The sequence below is a fragment of the Mercenaria mercenaria genome, chromosome 9, assembly GCF_021730395.1.
Source record: "Mercenaria mercenaria strain notata chromosome 9, MADL_Memer_1, whole genome shotgun sequence".
Lineage (NCBI taxonomy): Eukaryota > Metazoa > Mollusca > Bivalvia > Venerida > Veneridae > Mercenaria > Mercenaria mercenaria.
Genome location: NC_069369.1, coordinates 29787223 through 29807106, shown reverse-complemented (window position 1 = coordinate 29807106; position 19884 = coordinate 29787223). Strand labels below are relative to the sequence as shown.

At 36.7% G+C, this 19884-nt stretch overlaps 1 protein-coding gene across 2 annotated transcripts; it reads right to left on the bottom strand.

Moving 5' to 3' along the window:
- Positions 1-1835: 1835 nt before the first annotated feature.
- Positions 1836-19858, bottom strand: LOC123546817 (E3 ubiquitin-protein transferase MAEA-like). 2 transcript variants are annotated; one of them, XM_045333397.2, is made up of 9 exons: positions 19699-19858; positions 15623-15808; positions 13740-13943; positions 9027-9149; positions 8251-8327; positions 7327-7438; positions 4502-4635; positions 2913-3108; positions 1836-1991 (listed from the first exon to the last, which is right to left on the bottom strand). In XM_045333397.2, exons 1-9 carry the CDS (start codon positions 19735-19737, stop codon positions 1890-1892), a joined length of 1173 nt encoding a protein of 390 aa, XP_045189332.1. In that variant the 5' UTR covers positions 19738-19858; the 3' UTR covers positions 1836-1889. The 2 variants fall into 2 exon arrangements, with proteins under 2 accessions (XP_045189332.1, XP_045189333.1); XM_045333398.2 differs by lacking the exon at positions 19699-19858 and adding an exon at positions 19375-19496.
- Between the last annotated feature and the right edge of the window lie 26 nt (positions 19859-19884).

Below are 19884 nucleotides of genomic sequence, written 5' to 3'. Positions count from 1 at the left end.
AGCTGTAGTTTTCCTCTATCTCTTTGTCTAATGTTTTAAAGTAGACACATATACAATAACTTACAACTAACACTTAAATTTTTACACTTTCAGCTGGAAAAGATCTACTTGACATTTTACTTTAATGCAAGTACATCTTTTGAGAACAAAATACATGTATGCATATTATATAGCTTCATGCAGTAGCAAATGTCATTAGAAAATATTTTTTTACAAACATGTATGCATGGGCATTCAGTGATAAAGCATAAACATAATGCGGCCCGATAATGGAAAATTCAGAAAGAAACGACATGAACATGGTCAAACAAGGTTGGCATTCTCAAGCATTCCATGAACACCTAATGATGCTGATGTTTGATATTCATTTTTTAGCATTTAAAATGCCTTACATGCTAAGACAGTTTTGTGTTACAACATCTGCAGAATGCCGAGACACTAGCTGATGCAAAAGCCCGGTAGTAATTTTAAATATGTTACTGGAAAAAAAAAGCAGGATATTTAAGGAAACAATTAAGTGTCATTAAAAATACAAGTGTTTCATATGATATTCCGAATTAACTGTTCAACAGTACATTACACAAAAGCTTATAAATGTTCGAGTTTTCTAAAATGACGGAATTCTTCGTAATTGTATTTGATGAAAAGCACCTTAAAGCTAATTTAAGATGTAGCAAATACAACTTAAAGAGGCATACCTCCACAGATTTGCATCATGTGATATTTTTCATAAAAATAGCGACTTCTAAAAAACTATCAACAATCACATACAAGTATTACAGTTGATAAGAGTGTGATATAAAATACACCTTTCTTCTATCTTCACTGAAATTTCAACAAATAAATACAGCATAGAAAACCAATATTACTAATTAAAGAACTTTACAGATTTTGACATAAAATCTGGAAGCATACCTCTTTAAACCATTCGCAGTAACATGAAAATATGTTCAAGTATGTCTGTCAAGAAAAATACCCAAATATTCTGTACAGAAGCATCACATGATTGGAAGAGCTCATTATTTCATATATACATAATCATATAAAAATTAAAAAAGTATATCAATGAACACAACTTTTATTTTTTTGAAGAACTTGCTAATATTTATATAAACTTCCTTTATAAGTTATAACACAAAAAGTTTCTCAAAATTTCTTCCTTCTCAATTATCCTGCCACCTACAAGTTTCAAGCATTTCTATTGGTCAAAGACGTCATATGCTAACTTTTCCTTCCTGTGTTATTAATCCACCAATATGGAATTTGTGGTTTTGTACGTAATATCCAGTCCTGATAAATTCACCAAATTCTAAAGTTAAGGGTAGTCAGCAAAATAAAATTGTTACATGGCTTGTTGATGACTGGGTAAGGGATACACACTGTCTCGGAAACCGATATCAGACTCAAGTTTTGCTTTGCTTAGTATGGGTTTTACTGACAGCATTTATCCTTTATATGACTGCCAACAAACCATGTCACTAAGCTTTTATAGTCAGCAATTTTTCAAACTCCAAAATATCACCAGACAAAATTTATCTAACTGCTTCAAGAACTCCAAACTAACACTGGATACAACTCAACTTGGAATAGGTGTTCTCGGTCCCAAATAAAATGTATCAACATCTTAGCAAAGTTATTATCTGAGCCGCGCCATGAGAAAACCAAATAGTGACTTTGCGACCAGCATGGATCCAGACCAGCCTGTGCATTCGCGCAGTCTGGTCAGGATCAATGCTGTTCGCTAACAGTTTCTCTAATTACAATAGGCTTTGAAAGCGAACAGCATGAATCCTGACCAGACTGCGCGGATGCACAGGCTGGTCTGGATCCATGCTGGTCACAAAGTCACGATGTTGGTTTTCTCATGGCGCGGCTCATCTAATCTCTGATCACATCACAAAAACTTTCTCTGCCTTTTCAATATGGAAAGCCTCCTTGCCTCTAGGACAGAAAACATTGCCCTCATTCCTTGCGGCCATCTCCTCTAATGCCTGAAAATATTGTGAATAATACTGAAAATTAATCAAATCTGAAAATACACTTATACTGAATATGGAAATTGAGTTTCTTACAAACTGACAAAATTGATCCAGTCACTGTTGTTCTTCAACAAAACTGGGCTTAAGCTACTTAAATTAGATCGAGTACTCAGTACATCTTCAATATGATACCATTTAAATTAAGTAATCATTAATATTTATTAAATCAGAGTGGACGCAGTGGTCCAGTGGTAACACTGTTTGACTATGAAACCTGGGGTCGTGAGTTCAAGCCCCCACTTCTCCAACTAAAATTCTAACATTGGGGTAAGAGTCCCGTGTAAAGATGCCTTACACTTTGCATGCTATAAAGAACCAGGGAAGCTTCTGGAATTGGAGCATCTTCTGTATCTTGCACTATCCTTCCACTAACACTATTAATTAACAGTCTTCTGGAGGAGTCGCCCATGTGGGTTACCGGTGGCGACTACAAATCAACTTATACACACACAAATTTATTCAATTTTTAATACAAAATTGTTCACATATATGGATTGTTAAGTGATTGACAGTGCAATCAACAGAGGATGTCCCCATGGTTACAAGTGTTACAATTGTTTCGCTTTTAAAGAACTGCATCAAATACACTGTTCAATCAACCTATTTTTTAAGTTCTAATTACATTAGTTTTTTTATTACCAAATAAACTATTCACTATTGCACAACTGTTCCGCACATGTAATTTTGCAATTTTAAATGTTTAAGTACATTAAATTTGACTGAAGACTACAGGACGTTCTTCTTACAAAACTTTGATCACACTTTGTGTGACGGACTGACGGATGGACAGAATACTGGCAAATCAAGTCTTTAACTCTTAAAAGGCTCTATCTAAATTCCACGCCTAAAACTACCACATTTTAACGTACTTACATTACAACCATACACATATCCATTTGGTAACATCATCGGTGGGTTATGTTCGTTCAGAGCTTGCCCGCTGATGTGGCAAATCAGCTTGGAATTAGCACAATGAGCATATGGCAAGTGTTGACCTAGCTTGTTGAGATTGCGGCTACATACTGGGCATTCAGCATTCTTACTGGTACCCTCCGATTTATAACAGTATCTGGTGATATCAGTTAAGGTCCAAATACTATAACTGGAAAAGTGTTTAAATTTGCAACATGAAATCATTTGTAATTTCTGCAAATGGAATAAGAAAAGTAAAGCTCCAAGCTTTTAACCCTTACCATGCTGGACGCGATTGGTTCTGCCTTTGCGACCAGTGTAGATCATGATCAGCCTGCACATCTGTCCAGTCTGATCATGGTCTGCACTGTTCACTATTCAGTCAGTATCTTTTGGGTAAACACCCCTTTTAACAGTTAATGGTACTGTCCAAATTGGAAGATGGACAAGTTCATTATATAAATTTAGCATGGTAAGGGTTAAACTAAACTTTTCACAACACTGATTTAAATGGACTTAAGACAATAACCAGGAAGTACAGATGAAACTATGTATCTCAAATTCAAGGGATCCAGCATTTCACTTGGCTGAAATTGACTTAAAATGGGCCACGCCATGAGAAAATCAACATAGTGGCTTTGCGACCAGCATGGATCCAGACCAGCATGCGCATCCGCGCAGTCTAGTCAGGATCCATGCTGTTCGCTAACAGTTTCTCCAATTCCAATAGGCTATAAAAGCGAACAGCATGGATCCTGACCAGACTGCACGGATGCAAAGCCACTATGTTGATTTTCTCATGGCGCGGCTCAAATGGTATTTTGTGCATGTGTTTTTGGGATGGGACTTGAAAATGTCTTCGCAATAGCTTTAATTTTGAGATAAGTGAGTTCAAGATATTGCGTTTCAATCCTATCTTTTAAAATATTTTCTATTTTTAGTTCTCGCGGCCCTTTTTTGTAGTGCAGTACCTCTAATGGAATGAGAATGTTGAATAAAGGAATACTTTTCCAATCTCTGTAAACATTTTAAAATATAAAACTTAAAAGAAGGTACTTGAAAATGCATCAGTGACATCAAAATTCATGACAAATATCCTTTTGACAATAAAAATCGAAAATTCAGTAAGAAATCGAAAATTCAGTAAGAAACCGACAGATCAGTTTGCAGTCAATCTTAGTAATCTCCCCTGCATAGCGACATCACTCCTGGATATGCAGTCAAAACCAGTTTGACAATTAGTATGACTACTATAGTTGCTTAAAAATAATATTTTGTAGTTTTTATTTTTTGTGTTGGGTTTAGAGACATTTTTCACTTGGATTTTATAGTTTGGAAGGTTTTCTTGATAATTTTTGTATTGTGTTACAAACATTTGACTAAGAGTGTTTATAAGCACACAGCAAGCTACAGTGTAGGATACTTGCCCATCTACTAGAGAAGAGATACCCATGTACCAATCTACACATTATTTTCAGAGGATGAAGCTTCTTCAAATTAAAAGAATTTACAATGTGAAAGTGATTTCAAGTCTCTTAATAAAAGGATACGGTGTTTTAAGGGCAGATAATCCAGCCTGTAAAGTGACGGTGAACACAGAGGCATTATTCAACTGATGTAACTTGAAATTCTCATATCGAAACTGTTGAACCAGTTCAGCCCATCTTTCTTGGTCTAATAAGTCCTGCAAAATATCAAAAGAAAATATGAGCCGTGCCATGAGAAAACCAACATAGTGGGTTTGCGACCAGCAAGGATCCAAATCAGCCTGCGCATTCGCGCAGTCTGGTCAGGATCCATGCTGTTCGCTTTCAAAGCCTACTGCAATTAGAGAAACTGTTAGTGAACATCCTGACCAGACTGTGCAGAGGCGCAGGCTGGTCTGGATCCTTGCTGGTCGCAAACCTACTATGTTGGTTTTCTCATGGTGCGGCTCAAATATAAGTAACTTACAGCACAATTCTGACAAAATTAATAGAAGGGTTTATTTACCAAGTTAAAATTACAGACTTCAATTTTTTTAAATATATTTCTTGCAGAAAATTTTGAAAAATAGTGTGTTTTGTTAAAAAATGTGGTCAATCATTTCATTTTGTGAGCATAAAATTTTGTGATTTCACCAAGATATGAATTTGTGGATTGCACGTTTTAAGGATAGAAGAAATGAAAAACTTGCTTATTAGTTTGGACATATTTTCATGGAAAGATGCAACAACAAAATCCAAGAAAATTTGCCCCTCATGAATATCAATGATTTCACAGTATTTCTTTCACATCCATACTCTCTAAGGGCAATGCCTTGGCCAGGGGGCCAGGTGGGCAGATGCTACCTCAAGCTCATGTAAGTAGCAAGTTTCAAGTGCTGGATATGCCTTTTCAACAATTACTGTTTCTAATCACCAAAATATCAATCTGTGAAAATGCTACTCTTAGTAATGAACTTTTTTTAGCCCAATTAATTTTAATCACTCATTTTCCACTGTGCCTGTAAACTTCAGACGACATTTCCTATCTTCATTTGCTTTTTGTAGCATTTTCTATATATTTTGTATTTTACAATGCAAGACAAAAATTCATTTTTCACAACTTTTTTTGGTTTCTGAACCTAAAAGCCACTATTTCATTGGCTGGCAATAATTATCAAGTAAATCAGAATTCTTGTTTTAAATGAACACAATAGAAACTAGAAGATGCTTTTGTAGAAAAGTGCATGTCTCCCCCAATGCATAGTCGTATAGGCAAGAAGTCAATAGGGGACATGAGCAAAAGTCAAAGAGACACTGATGGTTGGCTGCAATATGGATCATCTACTTGGCATGTCCAATCATCCCACTAAGTTTCAACAATCTGGGCTTAGTGGTTCTAAAGTTATGGCTTGGAAACGGTTTTCCATGTTCAGGCCCCTGTGACCTTGACCTTTGATCATGTGACCCCAAAATCAGTAGGGGTCATCTACTCAGCATGTCTAATTATCCTAATAAGTTTCAACATTCTGGATCAAGTGGTTCTTAAGTTATTGATTGGAAAGAGTTTTCTATGTTCAGCCCCCTGTGACACTGACCTTTGATGGAATGACCCCAAAAACAATAGGGGTCATCTACTCTGTAAGTCCTTTTACCCTATGAAGTTTGAAGGCTCTAGGTCAAATGGTTCTCATGTTATTGACTGGAAATGGATTTCCATGTTCTGTCTGCTGCAACCTTGACCTTTAATAGATTGACCCCAAAATCAATAGGGGTCATCTACTCTGCATGTTCAATCATCCTATGAAGTTTCAACATTCTTGATAAAGTGGTTCTCAAGTTACTGACCGGAAATGGTTTTCCATGTTCAGGCCCCCTGTGACCTTGACCTTTAATAGAGTGACCCTAAAATCAATAGGGGTCATTTACTTTGCATATTGGGGTCATTTACTCTGCATGTCCATCATCCTATGAAGTTTCAACATTCTGGGTCAAGTGGTTCTCAAGTTATTGATTGGAAATGGTTTTGCATGTTCAGGCCCCTTTAACCTTGACCTTTAACAGAGTGACCCCCAAAATCAATAGGGGTCATCTACTATGATCGGAAATTGTGACGGACGGACGGATGGGGCAAAAACAATGTCTCCTCTAGGGGGGGGGGGGGGGGGACATAATTAAAGGTTAATAGTGGAATTACACATCCAGGTATGTTTAGACTATCATTTATTTATCTACCAGTTTCGGTCCTCTAGGACCTTCATCCAGAGAACAGGTCATAAAAATACATTACTGACGGGCATGAAATCTGGAATGAAAATTTTACGTATATTACTAAAAATAGAATGAAAATAATTTTAATGAAGTAAGAAATTCAAGGTCAATCTTGTTTGTCCGAAATCTGGCAGTCATTTGGTAATTTTCGAGAATGGTCGATCCCAAAAAGTCTCATCTGGTTGAAATTGCACATTGTAACGGGCTATCTCCTTGTAGAGAATGCACATCTGCTAACAAATACATTTTTAGACTTAAAAGACAAAATTTACACCTCAGAGGAATACTGAAGTCGGACCAGGAGAAGCCTACCCCACCACCCACCCACCCCTACTAAACCCTGTGGCATATGCTGGAAAACTTTCAACCTTGCAAATGCCATCATTAAACAAACTGGAAGACGATCTTACAATGATGATGTAGATCAAGTTTTATGAAGATCCATCAAGCAGTTCAGTTCATGAGGAAAAGTCATTTAAATGTTTTTTTCTATTTTCAGCTCAAGCAACCCCTAAAAGGGACCAAGTGTCCAAAGGGATACTGAGATCTCCCCAACCCCTCTCCCTTGAAGCTGGTGATTTTCTACAAGCTGACTGCAACCTCCGTTTTTTCTTTAAGGAAGGCCATGAAGGACAGATTACCTTATATGGTGAAATAAGTGTGTCTGGAGAAAATGCTAACAATCCCATAACTCTCTGTATCTCATTCAAGTGTTGGTCCTCTATCTGATTACTGAAATATTTCCTTGCATGTCTGTAAACAGAACAAAGAAAATACATCATCAGAAATCAATGACAAATTTTAATTTCTCTGTTTGTTTAGTTACATTTAAAGTCATACCAATACAGGTGCAGGCAGGCATCTGGGTAAAACCAGCAATCTGCAACAAGCCTCCTAGATACATTCTTTATAGGAAATAGTTCTACATCCAAAATTGGGCCCAAAGTGCAGAGGTCAGCGGGAAAAGTGTTTCAAAGTCAGACATCTTAAGAACTTGGCCTTGGAGGGCCTGAAAAACTTTCTGGCTTTTCAGTAGTTATTACTTAAAGGCCTACGCAAGAATTCGGGCAAAATTTTTCCCAATAATAGAATTTCTTCAAACTTTGGATACTGAAGGACAATCATCTAAGAAACAAATATGCAATAAAAATCATAGGTCACCAGTATTGAAAAAGAGTTATCTGCCCTTGAAAATGGCATTTTCTGAAAAAAAATGCTGTTTTCAAGGGCAGATAATTATTTTTCAAGATTTTTTAAGATTGTCCTTCAATATCCAAACTTTGAAGAAATTCTATTATTTGTAAAAATTTCGCCCATCTCATATACAGGGAATTCTAGCATACGCCTTTCATAGACATTTCAAGTAGATTCATCATCAGTGCATAATACAATCAAGGAACATCAACTGATATGGGTATAATAAAAGTTAAATGCCCCTAGTTGTATAAAGAATCCAGTGTTTCAACCTTTCAGATTTGGACCCAATTTTCTATTACAGATCCATTAAAGGGAATGAGACAAAGCTTTCAGTGAAAAAGATGTTTCAGAAATAAAGAACAGCATACCTGACAGCATCTAGACGGCAGTTACTTCTTATCATTTCAATAAATTCTTGTTGACGAAGCTTAAATTCTAGGGTGCTCTGAAAAAGATATATACGTTGATATATAGAATTGCTGATAGGTATCATTATGTACTTGAATTTTACAACTAATTTCTTATGGCTTGTTCTCATTAAATCTACACAACAATAACTGACATATCCATGTTAAGACTTGCTTACATAACTATTATTTGTAATACTTTCTAACCTCTTGTCCAAAATTCAACAAATTCATCGAGGACTGCTATAAATCAAAAAGCAATCTTCCAATATGGTGCAAAGCAATATACAGTCAGAACTGTGTTAAGCAGCAAACTGTGTGAGTAACACAATCTGGCTGTTTACTGCAGGTGACTACTTAAGCCAAGTTAAAATTAGTACAAAAAGTCAGTCTAGAAATTTAACTGACTGGCTGCTTAATTTTTAGTCAGCTGGCGGCAAGTGATTCTGCCTTTGCGACCAGTGCAGACAAAGATCAGCCTGAACGTCCGTGCAGTCTGATCATGGTCTGCACTGTTCGCTATTCAGACAGTAAATTTTCAGTGAAAATCCCTTCCATTAACAAATGGTATTGCCCAAATTAAATTATGAACCAGTCCATTTGAGAAATTTAGAAGGCTAAAGGTTAAGGCAAGCGGCAGTTTTATAATCTGAGTAATCTCTGCAGCTGAACATGTCTACTACATAGTCTGTAAAATATAACTAAGAACCAACCAGTATTTAAAACAATTTATATACCTTCAATTTTCTCAGTTTGGATTTGTTTTCATAGCACCAGTTCAAACAAGGGGCTGTCTCATGATTGATTAAAGATTCCTCAATAGCCTTTGATGTCATAAACAGGTCTATGTTTGTAAGGTCCTGAAACAAAGGAATAACTTATTATGTAAAAGATTCAGCCTAACACATTTTACAAAATCAACTGAACAACTTCTACCTTTTTCTTCAACTACCCAACAGGATTTTTTTTTTGAAAACTACAGGAAGAATTTGTCAAAAGTATACCGTATTGATTCTCATCTAAGCACCACCAAGAGCATTACAAAATTTGGAAGCTGGGGTGCCTATTGCATGCATTCAAAATGAATTGTCTGCTACAAATATGTTTGAATATAAGATGCAAAAGGGTCTAAAGTGTACATTTTTGTTGTTTTGGAGATTCAGGATGTATTATGTTTTCACCCTATATGGCTTTATGGTCGGGTTTCTGTGTGACGGCAGAAAATATCAGTGTCCATTCTAAAGTATTTTGTATCAAAACTAAACTAAAATTAAACGAAGTGCGTATCTCTAAAATCTAGGCCATGTTCAGCCATGTTCAACAATGAGTCAGTTCAGAATAGCATCTCCAGAGTCGGTCAAAGTTGCAACAACTGATAGTGACTGCTCGATTAGAGTAATTTTTCTACAATGTCAACCATAATTATAAAGAAGAGGTATTACTAAACATTCTAGGCCAAGCTGGATAACCACACTACAATAATTTTTCTTAGAACAAAACATAACTTAATACAGAGTATGTATCTCAATAAAATCTAGGTCAAGTTCGATACAGGCATTAGTGTAAAGTAATTTGCTATGACAGAAATATATTGTTACATTTTGGTAATTTATCACAGAGTATATGTGTGTGAAGTTTCAATACCAGCTACATACAAAATTTTAGCCAAATGTCATCCACGCCAGCCTGCCTGCAGTACACATGCCCGCCCAACGACATTCGCCAATTTAATAACCATCTTTTTTTTTGAAAACCTGGTTAAATTTTTTTAAGTCTGGCCATGTTTTTATTATGTAACAACATCAGCAGCTTGATTTAGACAGTAGCACTGTCAACAAGACAAGGGTGAATGTGATTTTTGAGAAATTCTGTAATTTATGTTATTTGTCACATCAATAAATCCTACTGAAATAGTATATTCTAAGAAATTATCTTAGATTTATGATTTTCAGACACAATAATATTACAAAATGAATCATGAAATAAATGTTAAGACGTCTAGCACTTAATTCCTACTGTGTCAAACTAATGTATTCCCAACTATTTCAGACATAATTTGTCTAACTCGCAGACAGTGGGCACAATACCACAGACATACAAAAAATAAGGAGATGATGAAAATAACATTATAGCTGAATTATAGGGACATAATTTTCACTCTTTATTGATTTTAACAAGTCTGTTAAATTTTCATTCCATCTACGTGTTTCACTAAACTCTCTATCAACTTTCAAGATCTTAACCCCAAGTGCTGTTGAGTTATCATCCGGAAAATGATTGGTCTACGCACCGACATCCGCAAAACAATATACCCCATCTTTCTTGAAGGGGGCATAAATATACTTGTCTGTAGCAATGCATTCACAATTAGATGTCATGCTGTACCAGTCATTCTTTTGTTAAATACAAAGGCCATGGTGGCCCTATATCACTCACCTGAATTTCACAGATTGCTTGAACAATTTTGGTAGAGGGTTACAGATGGAAAATATACATGTACTGGTAATAAATTAGTGGATTTCAAATTTTAAAGACACGATATTTGGGAATTTCATGTTTTCATTGAGATTACATTTTGAAGATTCAATGATTCAACTTCCAAATCCAAACAAGAGGGCCATGATGGCCCTATATCGCTCATCTGAGATTAATTGTTTGGTTAAACAAATTTCTTTGCTAATGCTTTAAAAACAAACAAAAAATAGATGAGGTCATAGTAAATATTCTTCAAGATAAGTACTGAAATCTGTTAAAAAATTATACAGGTGGTCCAAATCTCTTTGCTGTAGCTTCAAAAACAAGAAAGTAGGTCAGTAGGTCAGTAGGTCAGGGTTAACCGTTAATAATATTTAAGATCAGTAACAGACTATGTTAACCTTTGACCTCTAAGTGTGACCTTGACCTTGGAGCAAGGGATCTGGGTCTTGCGCACGACACTTCGTCCCATTACGGTGCACATTTACGCAAAGTTATTTCAAAATCCCTTATATGGATGGAAGAGTTACAGCCCGGATAAGAATTTACCGGGCGCACACACACCCATGCGATTTAGGTATTAGGTGGTCATTTCATTGTTTGAAAACAATAGAATGACCATTTAAGGAACAAAAGAATTAAGTGGTTACGGAATCAATACAAAGGATTTCTATTGTCCTAGGCCACACCTCCTACCACCTAAGGTACCAATCGTGTGCTTGGACTCACACACGGACAGTGCGATTTTAATATGCCCACCTTCAGGGGCATAAAAAGTAGGTCAGTAGTTCATGATTTCAGTAGGTCAAGGTCAAAGTCAAGTGACCCCTAATTACTTGGTGTCATCAGGTAATTGTAATTAAACAGTCTAGGAAACACGATCAGATAATTTTAAAAGTATTTTTTCCTATATAACTCATACAAGTGACCCCCGGGGCAGGGCCTCTTTTCACCCCAGGGGCATAATTTGAACAATCTTGTTAGAGAACCACTAGGCAATGCTACATACCAAATATCAAAGGCTTAAGCCTTGAACTTTCAGACAAGATTTTTAAAGTTTTTTCCTATATAAGTCTATGTAAAACTTGGGACCCCCTGGGTGGGGCCTCTTTTCACTCCAGGGTAATAATTTGAATAATCTTGGTAGAGGACCACAAGGCAATGCTACAAGCCAAATATCAAAGTTCTAGATCTTGCGGTTTCAGACGAGAAGATTTTTAAAGTTTTTTCCTATATAACTCTATGTAAAATTTAGGACCCCCGTGGTGGGGCCTCTTTTCGCCCCAGGGGCATAGTTTGAACAAATTTCATAGAGGACCATTAGATGATGTTACATGCCAAATAATGAGGCTCTACGCTTTGTGGTTTTGGACAAGAGAATTTTTCCCTATATAAGTCAATGTAAAACATGTGACCCCCAGGGCGGGGCCATATTTGACCCTAGGAGGATAATTTGAACAATCTTGGTAGAGGACCACTAGATGATGCTTCATGTCAAATATTAAAGCCCTATGATCTGTGGTTTTGGACAAGAAGATTTTTTAAGTTTTTCCTTTCGGTAGCCATGGCAACCCGAGTTCTGTATGGAATTCAATTCTTTGAACAATTTTTAAAGAGGACCATCCAAGGAACATCCCTGTGAAGTTTCGTCAAAATTGGCTAGGTGGTTTAAGAGGAGATGTTTAAAGGAAAGTGTGGACGGATGCCGGACGCCGGACGGCCGACGGACTGTGAGTGATCACAATAGCTCACCCTAAGCCTTTGGCTCAGGTGAGCTAAAAAAGTATGTGCCCCATGAATATTCATTGTTTCACAGTTTTTTTTATAATCCGCAAGGCTAAATCAAAACATTACAAAATAAGTCTTCTGTATAATCAGATATGTCCCCCAATTCAAAGGCGTCTGAAGGCATTTGAAGGGTTTTCTATTCTTACTTCTGGTGACCCCTAAAATCAGTCAAGCTGAAGCATTTGAACAAATCTAAGAGAGCTTCAAGCTTTCAGGAACCACTCTAAAGTCAGTTTCTTGGAAAAAACCAGAACTGGTTCATATTAGGATATGTGGATATGTGGTTGTCACCCCAGTGGGAATTCGACACACAGCCTCTGAGATCAGCTGTCAAAACCTTAACCACTAGACCACCACTACCCTGAAAACTAAGTTCATACTGCTGGAATTATGATGGCAAAGGCAAGTATTAGGTACCATTTACTTATGATGCGTATTTACTGAGATACTAACTCGCTAACAATCGTAAACAGATCATGTTTGTTGAGAAACATAGTTACATACAAAATGGGGCATAATTTCATCCAAATGATAGAAAGAATTATGTAACCAATTTTTTTTACCATTGTCACTCATTTGATATTATCATAGGGAAGGCATGCACAAAGTTTCACCCAGTTGTGTGGTTTGTACTTACTAGGATACTAACTCGATGACAAACACGAAAAGGATTTTACTGAAAAGATCAAAATGGGGCATACTTTCATCAAACTGAGAGCAAGAGATATGGAACCTTTCTCGTCCAGATGGTAATATCCTGCGGACGGAATGTGTAAAGTTTCCTTTAAATGTGATTAGTAATAATTGAGATAAAAACTTGCTGAGAATCATTCATGATACTGAATCACTGATGCTAGGAGTATAGCAACATTTCTTGTGACTTTTGTCAAAAGCAAGCCTATTTGAGCCGTGCCATGAGAAAACCAACATAGTGGCTTTGCGACCAGCATGGATCCAGACCAGTCTGGTCAGGATCCATGCTGTTCGCTAACGGTTTCTCTAATTGCAATAGGCTTTGAAAGCAAACAGCATAGATCCTGACCAGACTGTGTGGATGTGCAGGCTGGTCTGGATCCATGCTGGTCGCAAAGCCACTATGTTGGTCTTCTCATGGCGCGGCTTATTTCTTTTTATTTTTCAATTTTATAGGTAAACCTGAAATGTCTCAAAAATGATAAAGCAATTACCTCAATTTCTGAATGCTGTGCCAGTTTTAGGGCTGTGTTATAATAACCAGCCCTAAGGAAGTATTCCACTAACATACGATCTAGGCGTTTCTTCTGCCATAAGGGGCGTGTATGTTCATGAAGATGCTCCGCCTCTTTTAGATGGTCAACACGCCTCTTTATCATCCTAGCTGCTTCAAGTTCTTCATTTATACTCTCATCAGCCTTGATAAAAACAAGAAATATCGGTAAAACCGACGGATGCTCCCCGAAATTTGAATATTAAAAGAACAAAAGTGGAATTTAATGACTGGGCACATATACCAGTAGTTTATAGGGCAGTATCTCTATGAAAACTCATTCCAACTGATATTGAAGAAAACAAGCACACCTCCTTTTGAGAGTGAAGCTTCCTATGAACTTTTGCTGAATTCCAGGCAATACTCCCGACTATGATGGCGCTATAGTCAACTAATGTTTAAATAATCAAAGGGCAATAAATGAGTGAAAAATCATCCAGCCAAAACACAAAGAAAATATGTTCATCTTCTCTTGATAGTAAAGCTTCCAATGAAGATTCACTAAATTCCGACCAGCAGTTGCTGAGAAATACTCTGGACAAGAACTGTACCATAATATACTACTGTTGAAGGGCAATAACTTGGTATGAAGATAATCTCCTCTTGATGATGAACCTTTCTATGGAGTATGGCTAAATTCCAAACCATTGGTTTCTGAGAAATACTCCAGACAAGAATTATACTATAGTATACTATTGTTGAATAATCAAAGGGCAATAACTGGGTGAAAAATCATCGGACCGGTACACTAAGATAATATGCCAATCTCTTGTTGATAGTAAAGCTTCCTATGAAGTTTCACTAAATTTCAACCATTGGTTCCTGAGAAATACTCCATCAAGAATTGTTTGTTTGTTTGTTTTGGGTTTAATGCCGTTTTTCAACAGTATTTCAGTCAGGTAACGGCGAGCAGTTAACCTAACCAGTGTTCCTGGATTCTGTACCAGTACAAACCTGTTCTCCGCAAGTAACTGCCAACTTCCCCACATGAATTATCAGAGGTGGAGGACGAATGATTTCAGACACAATGTCTTTCATCAAATCGTCACGGAGAACATACGCCCCACCCGCCATCAAGAATTGTACCATAGTATACTATTGTTGAATAATCAAAGGGCAATAACTCCTTGAAAAATCATCCGACCAGAACAAGAAGATAGTATGCACATCTCTTCTTGATAGTGAAGCTCACCACACACTGTGTGCTCTGGTGAGCTAAAAACTGAAGGCCTCGTAATGCAGTAAATTTATCAAGAACTTTTTTTATCAAACAGCATGCAATAGTTGTATAATTACAGAATATAATGAACTTGTCCATCTTTCAATTTGGACAATACCATTAACTGTTATAAGGGGTGCTTACCAAAAAGATACTGACTGAATGGCCAACAGTGCAGATCATGATCAAACTGCATGGATGTGCAGGCTGATCATGATCTACACTGGTCCTAAAGGCTGAATCAATCATGTCCAACATGGTAAGGGTTAAGCAAATCTGAAATTTTCAAGATGGACACAGCTGTCAACCACAACCAAAAAATGACCATAAATTCTGTGAAAGATGGAGAATCTTTGGTCAAATATTTTAGTGGTCCTTGACTGTGCTCTTGCATACGACCTAAATACAATTATATAATACTTCTGTTAAAAAAAGTAAATTCAGTATAGAAATTAAATTTTCTAGTAGAAAACAATGTATGATATTTTCAGTTATCACCAATTGACAATCTTTACAAATTATACAGGCTGTGTAAGTCTTAAGTGACCATGTCCTTTATACATTAAACCCAAGTTATTTTCAAGAACAAGCATTGTATTAATTACCTTTCTCTTTAAAAGCTTTAATTTTTCCACCATATTGTCTAACGCCTTTGTCACTTCTCCAATAGTGACCTGTGGTTTCTGAAGACATACTTCTAGTTCTCCACCAGCGCCATGTACCTTGGAAATTTCCCGGTCAATTGTTTTCTGAGCTGTACGAAACTTCTTGTTTAACAGCTCATATGGCACCTAGTAAGAAAAACATAAGTTATTAATAACTAAAATGTGTCTGTAGGACACAGGGTGTGCCCCCACAGGTACATTTGTCACAGATAAGGGGCAATAATTCAATGTTTGCAGTCTTAAGGGGGTATAGCCTCAACAAACATTTTATGAAAAGGATTCATTATTCTAGGCCATATACATTTTGAGCTATGAGCATCACAAACAAAAAATCCTTTATTTTGGCTATTTCAAGGGCCATAACTCTGTAATAAGCACTAAGATACTCAAGAAGACTGCCAAGTCTGCAAGGTCATATTATGATAAAGACTAAAGCAAGGTTTCATGAATTTACATCAAACACGTTTTGAGCTAGGCACATAATTAAGTGAAAATGTACATTTTTGACTATTTCATGGGCCATAACTTTAAAAATACATGTAGGGGGTGGAGCCAGCCAAAAAATAAGAGGTGTGCATATTTATATCATGATAAAGACTCATGGATGCAAGTTTTCATCCATTTATATCATATACTTTTTGAGCTAGGTGTGTCACAAGATGAAAATGTGCATTTTCGACTATTTCAGGGGGCATAACTCTGAAAAAATGGGGCGGAGGCAGACAAAAACTAGGAGGTGCACAAGTTCATATCATGATAAAGACTCATGCAAGGTTTAATCAATAACCTTAGGACGGCCAGCACATATTTATGCAATCTCGCCAGGCGTGCGTATGTTTTTGACAACACAGAAAATGACGTCACTCGACCTTCAGCTATTTCCGGAAGTAAATAAAATGAAAGTAGAAATGCTAAACTTGAAAACGAAAGCCGCATTTTGATTCGTAGATAGTCAGGGGTCACACCGTCTAAATGTCATTCTCGCATACCAGAGGTCTACCGTGGTTCCCCGGATGAACCTCTGGCACATTTCGCCGATATTTGTGGTTTGGTTACATTACAGGTAAAACGTTTCAGCCAATCAGCGTCGTTTCGCGACAAAATGTAGCGAACCAATCAAAATCGTCCGTGAAAAGCATGACCGCGTCCTTTCATATCGATGCCGACTTACGAGGAATATTATTATTTCTTCAGGTAAATTTCTTAACATCGGATAACAGAAATAAATCTTTATTAATCGCAGTCATGGAATATCTACTTTATCCATCGTTAGCAACTACCTTGCTTACATATTGTTTGAAATTTCAATTCGGCGTGCCAAACAGTGGCGAACATTGATTGGCTGAAACTTCTCCCGGTAGTAATTACGAGTGCGCATGCTCACCAAATAAACGACAGAAATAAATCAGAGGTTCGTCTCGGGATTTTGACGAACATCTGATGGATGAGATTGTCTAAATGTATGCGCGTGGACATTTTTTTTTTTTTTTTTTTCGCTATTGGGGAGCCAATTTCCAGCACTTTATTATGAATTGAAATTACCTGGGCTTTAGTACAGCATGTCAGCTTTTAATCTATGAAAAAATATATGAGCTCTGGATAAACAGAAATCCCACAGGGGTCCGTAACGGACCAAGGGTACATTGATAATTTTGGAACTTCATCAAATCGCTCAAAATGTCATTTTTGATGTTGTCTGAGAGTGTCAGTATATGCCTCAGATGTAAGATATAACCGTATTTGAGAGCTGCAGACCTAGACATTTCAGAAATATTTTCAAAATAAGTTTCGTGTCATAAATGTTGTTTCTACGGAAGCGTGAAAGGGCCATCAGACGCTAATACGTTTTAGTACGTTAAGGCTGCGGAAAGGATATATGTAATACTTTTGAGTTAGGTGCGCCACAAGGTGAAAATGTGCATTTTTGACTATTTCAGGGGCCATAACTCTGGAAATAAGAGGCGGACCTAGATGAAAAACAGGAGGTGCGCATGTTCATATCATGATAAAGACTTATGCAAGGTTTAATAAATTTATATTTAATACTTTTTGAGCTAGGCGTGTCACAAGGTGAAAATGTGCATTTTTGGCTATTTCAGGGGCCATAACTCTAGAAATAGGGGGCGAACCGAGATGAAAAGTAGGAGCTGCGCTAGTTCATATCACGATTAAGACTCATGCAAGGTTTCATGAATCTATATCAGATACTTTTTGAGCTAGGCGTGTCACAAAGTGAAAATGTGCAATTTTGACTATTTCAGGGGCCATAACTCTGGAAATAGGGAGTGGAGCCAGCAGACGAAAAATAGGAGGGGGGGGAGGGGGCACAAAAATATCATACAATTATAAGTGCTACACATTGCATTGATTATAAGAATAGATGTATGCTCCCCAAATACATGACAGACAAATCCTTATATATTTTCTTTCTCAATTAAGTATTTAGTGAAGTGTTGGGGGTAATGGTCAGGAGCCATGCTGTTCGCTAACAGTATCTCTAATTCCAATACACTTTGAAAGCAAACAGCATGGATCCTGACCAGACTGCGCAGATGCGCAGGCTGGTCTGGATCCATGCTGGTCGCAAAGCCATTATGTTGGTTTTTTCGTGGCGTGGCTCAAATTATTTTGAATTATGGCCATCCGGCTCAGGCAGAGGAGGTTTCTATATTGAGATGTTTTTAACAAAACAGATTGTTTCAAAGGACTTTGGTACAGGATCACCCAAGGGACATTGCTGTCAAATTATTTTGAAATCAGACCAGTTGTTTCTGAGGGGATGATTTTTAAAAGTTTCCATAAAGCAATATAGAGAAAACTAGCCAAAACTCCTGCAGCAATACAGACACTATCAGTATCATATTGATCAGGCAGAAAATGTGGCCATTTTAGTGTTTAACTAGGCCTCTCTGTGATTTTACCTAGTGACCAAGTTTTTGACCTTGATAATCCAGTTTTCAAAGTTTATCTAAATTTCAGAGTGACAAGCATTCTGACAAACTTCTATGTATGAAGGTCAAGCACAAATTGTGGCCTAACAGTGTTTTTCTATGATCTGTCCTAGTGATCTAGTTTTTTACCTCTGGCACTCCACTTTTCAACTTAACCTAGATTTCACAGAGATAAACATTTTGAAAAAGATTTATGTTATTGGTGATTAATTGCATGAGAAGTTGTTGGCTGACTGAATGAAATAATTTAAGTTGATTGGACCAACTGAGGAAATTATTTGTTATGAAAAAAGTCTAATCTTATTCAAGGGTTTGAAAATAAGCAGCATCAAATATAAACATTTAAAAAACAATCATGTTGTAGCAGACTTATTTAAACTTTCTTGATTATTATTTTGCTTGCTTGAAATATATTTGGCACGTCATGTTAAAATCATTCAGAATCTTCAGAAATTACGAAGTGTCAACATCATCACTTGACAATATTATACTAAAAATGTTAGCCATTTCACTCCAAGTTCCTAAGAAATTAATAATAATGATTAATCTTATTACAAAGTTTCAACATCATCACTTGACAATATTATACTAAAAATGTTAGCCATTTCACTCCAAGTTCCTAAGAAATTAATAATAATTTTCAATGCAAAAATTCGCAACTCATTACTAGAGCTAACTGGATGTGGAAATAAGACACAGGCTACCACATTGTTGACAACTGAAAAATTGCCTATGACACACCAAACTAATTGGACTATCCCCACATGAAAGGGCAAGTCCTTTCAAACCCCGTCTCAGTCTGACACAGCACAGTGCCTTGATAACTCAAATAAAGTCTGCTGCCCCACTGACCATAACTTGTTTTTTTAGTTTGACAACCATGAATAATTTTGAGACGACCCCTGGATGGCGCATGTCCCTTGTCTGCAAGTTCTTATGCAGTTTCTTTTCTCTTGTAAAGACGAACAACCGCAAACGACTATTTCTATTTGAATGGCAGTATATATAACATCAAAAAATTCTTCAATATTAGAGTTCCATGAGCATTTAAAACTTTAAATAAACCTTTAACGTGGGGTGTTCTAAAGCCTTGATGTCCGCCATATTTGTTTACAAATTGCAATTTTGTTCAAAATTTTTGCAATAATTTGCACTGCCATGCACAACTCCAGCAAAATATTTGTGTATTTAAGTGCAAAATCAATGCAACGCTATTAAAACTTAAAAAGAAATACAAAGAAGCAAAAAAAA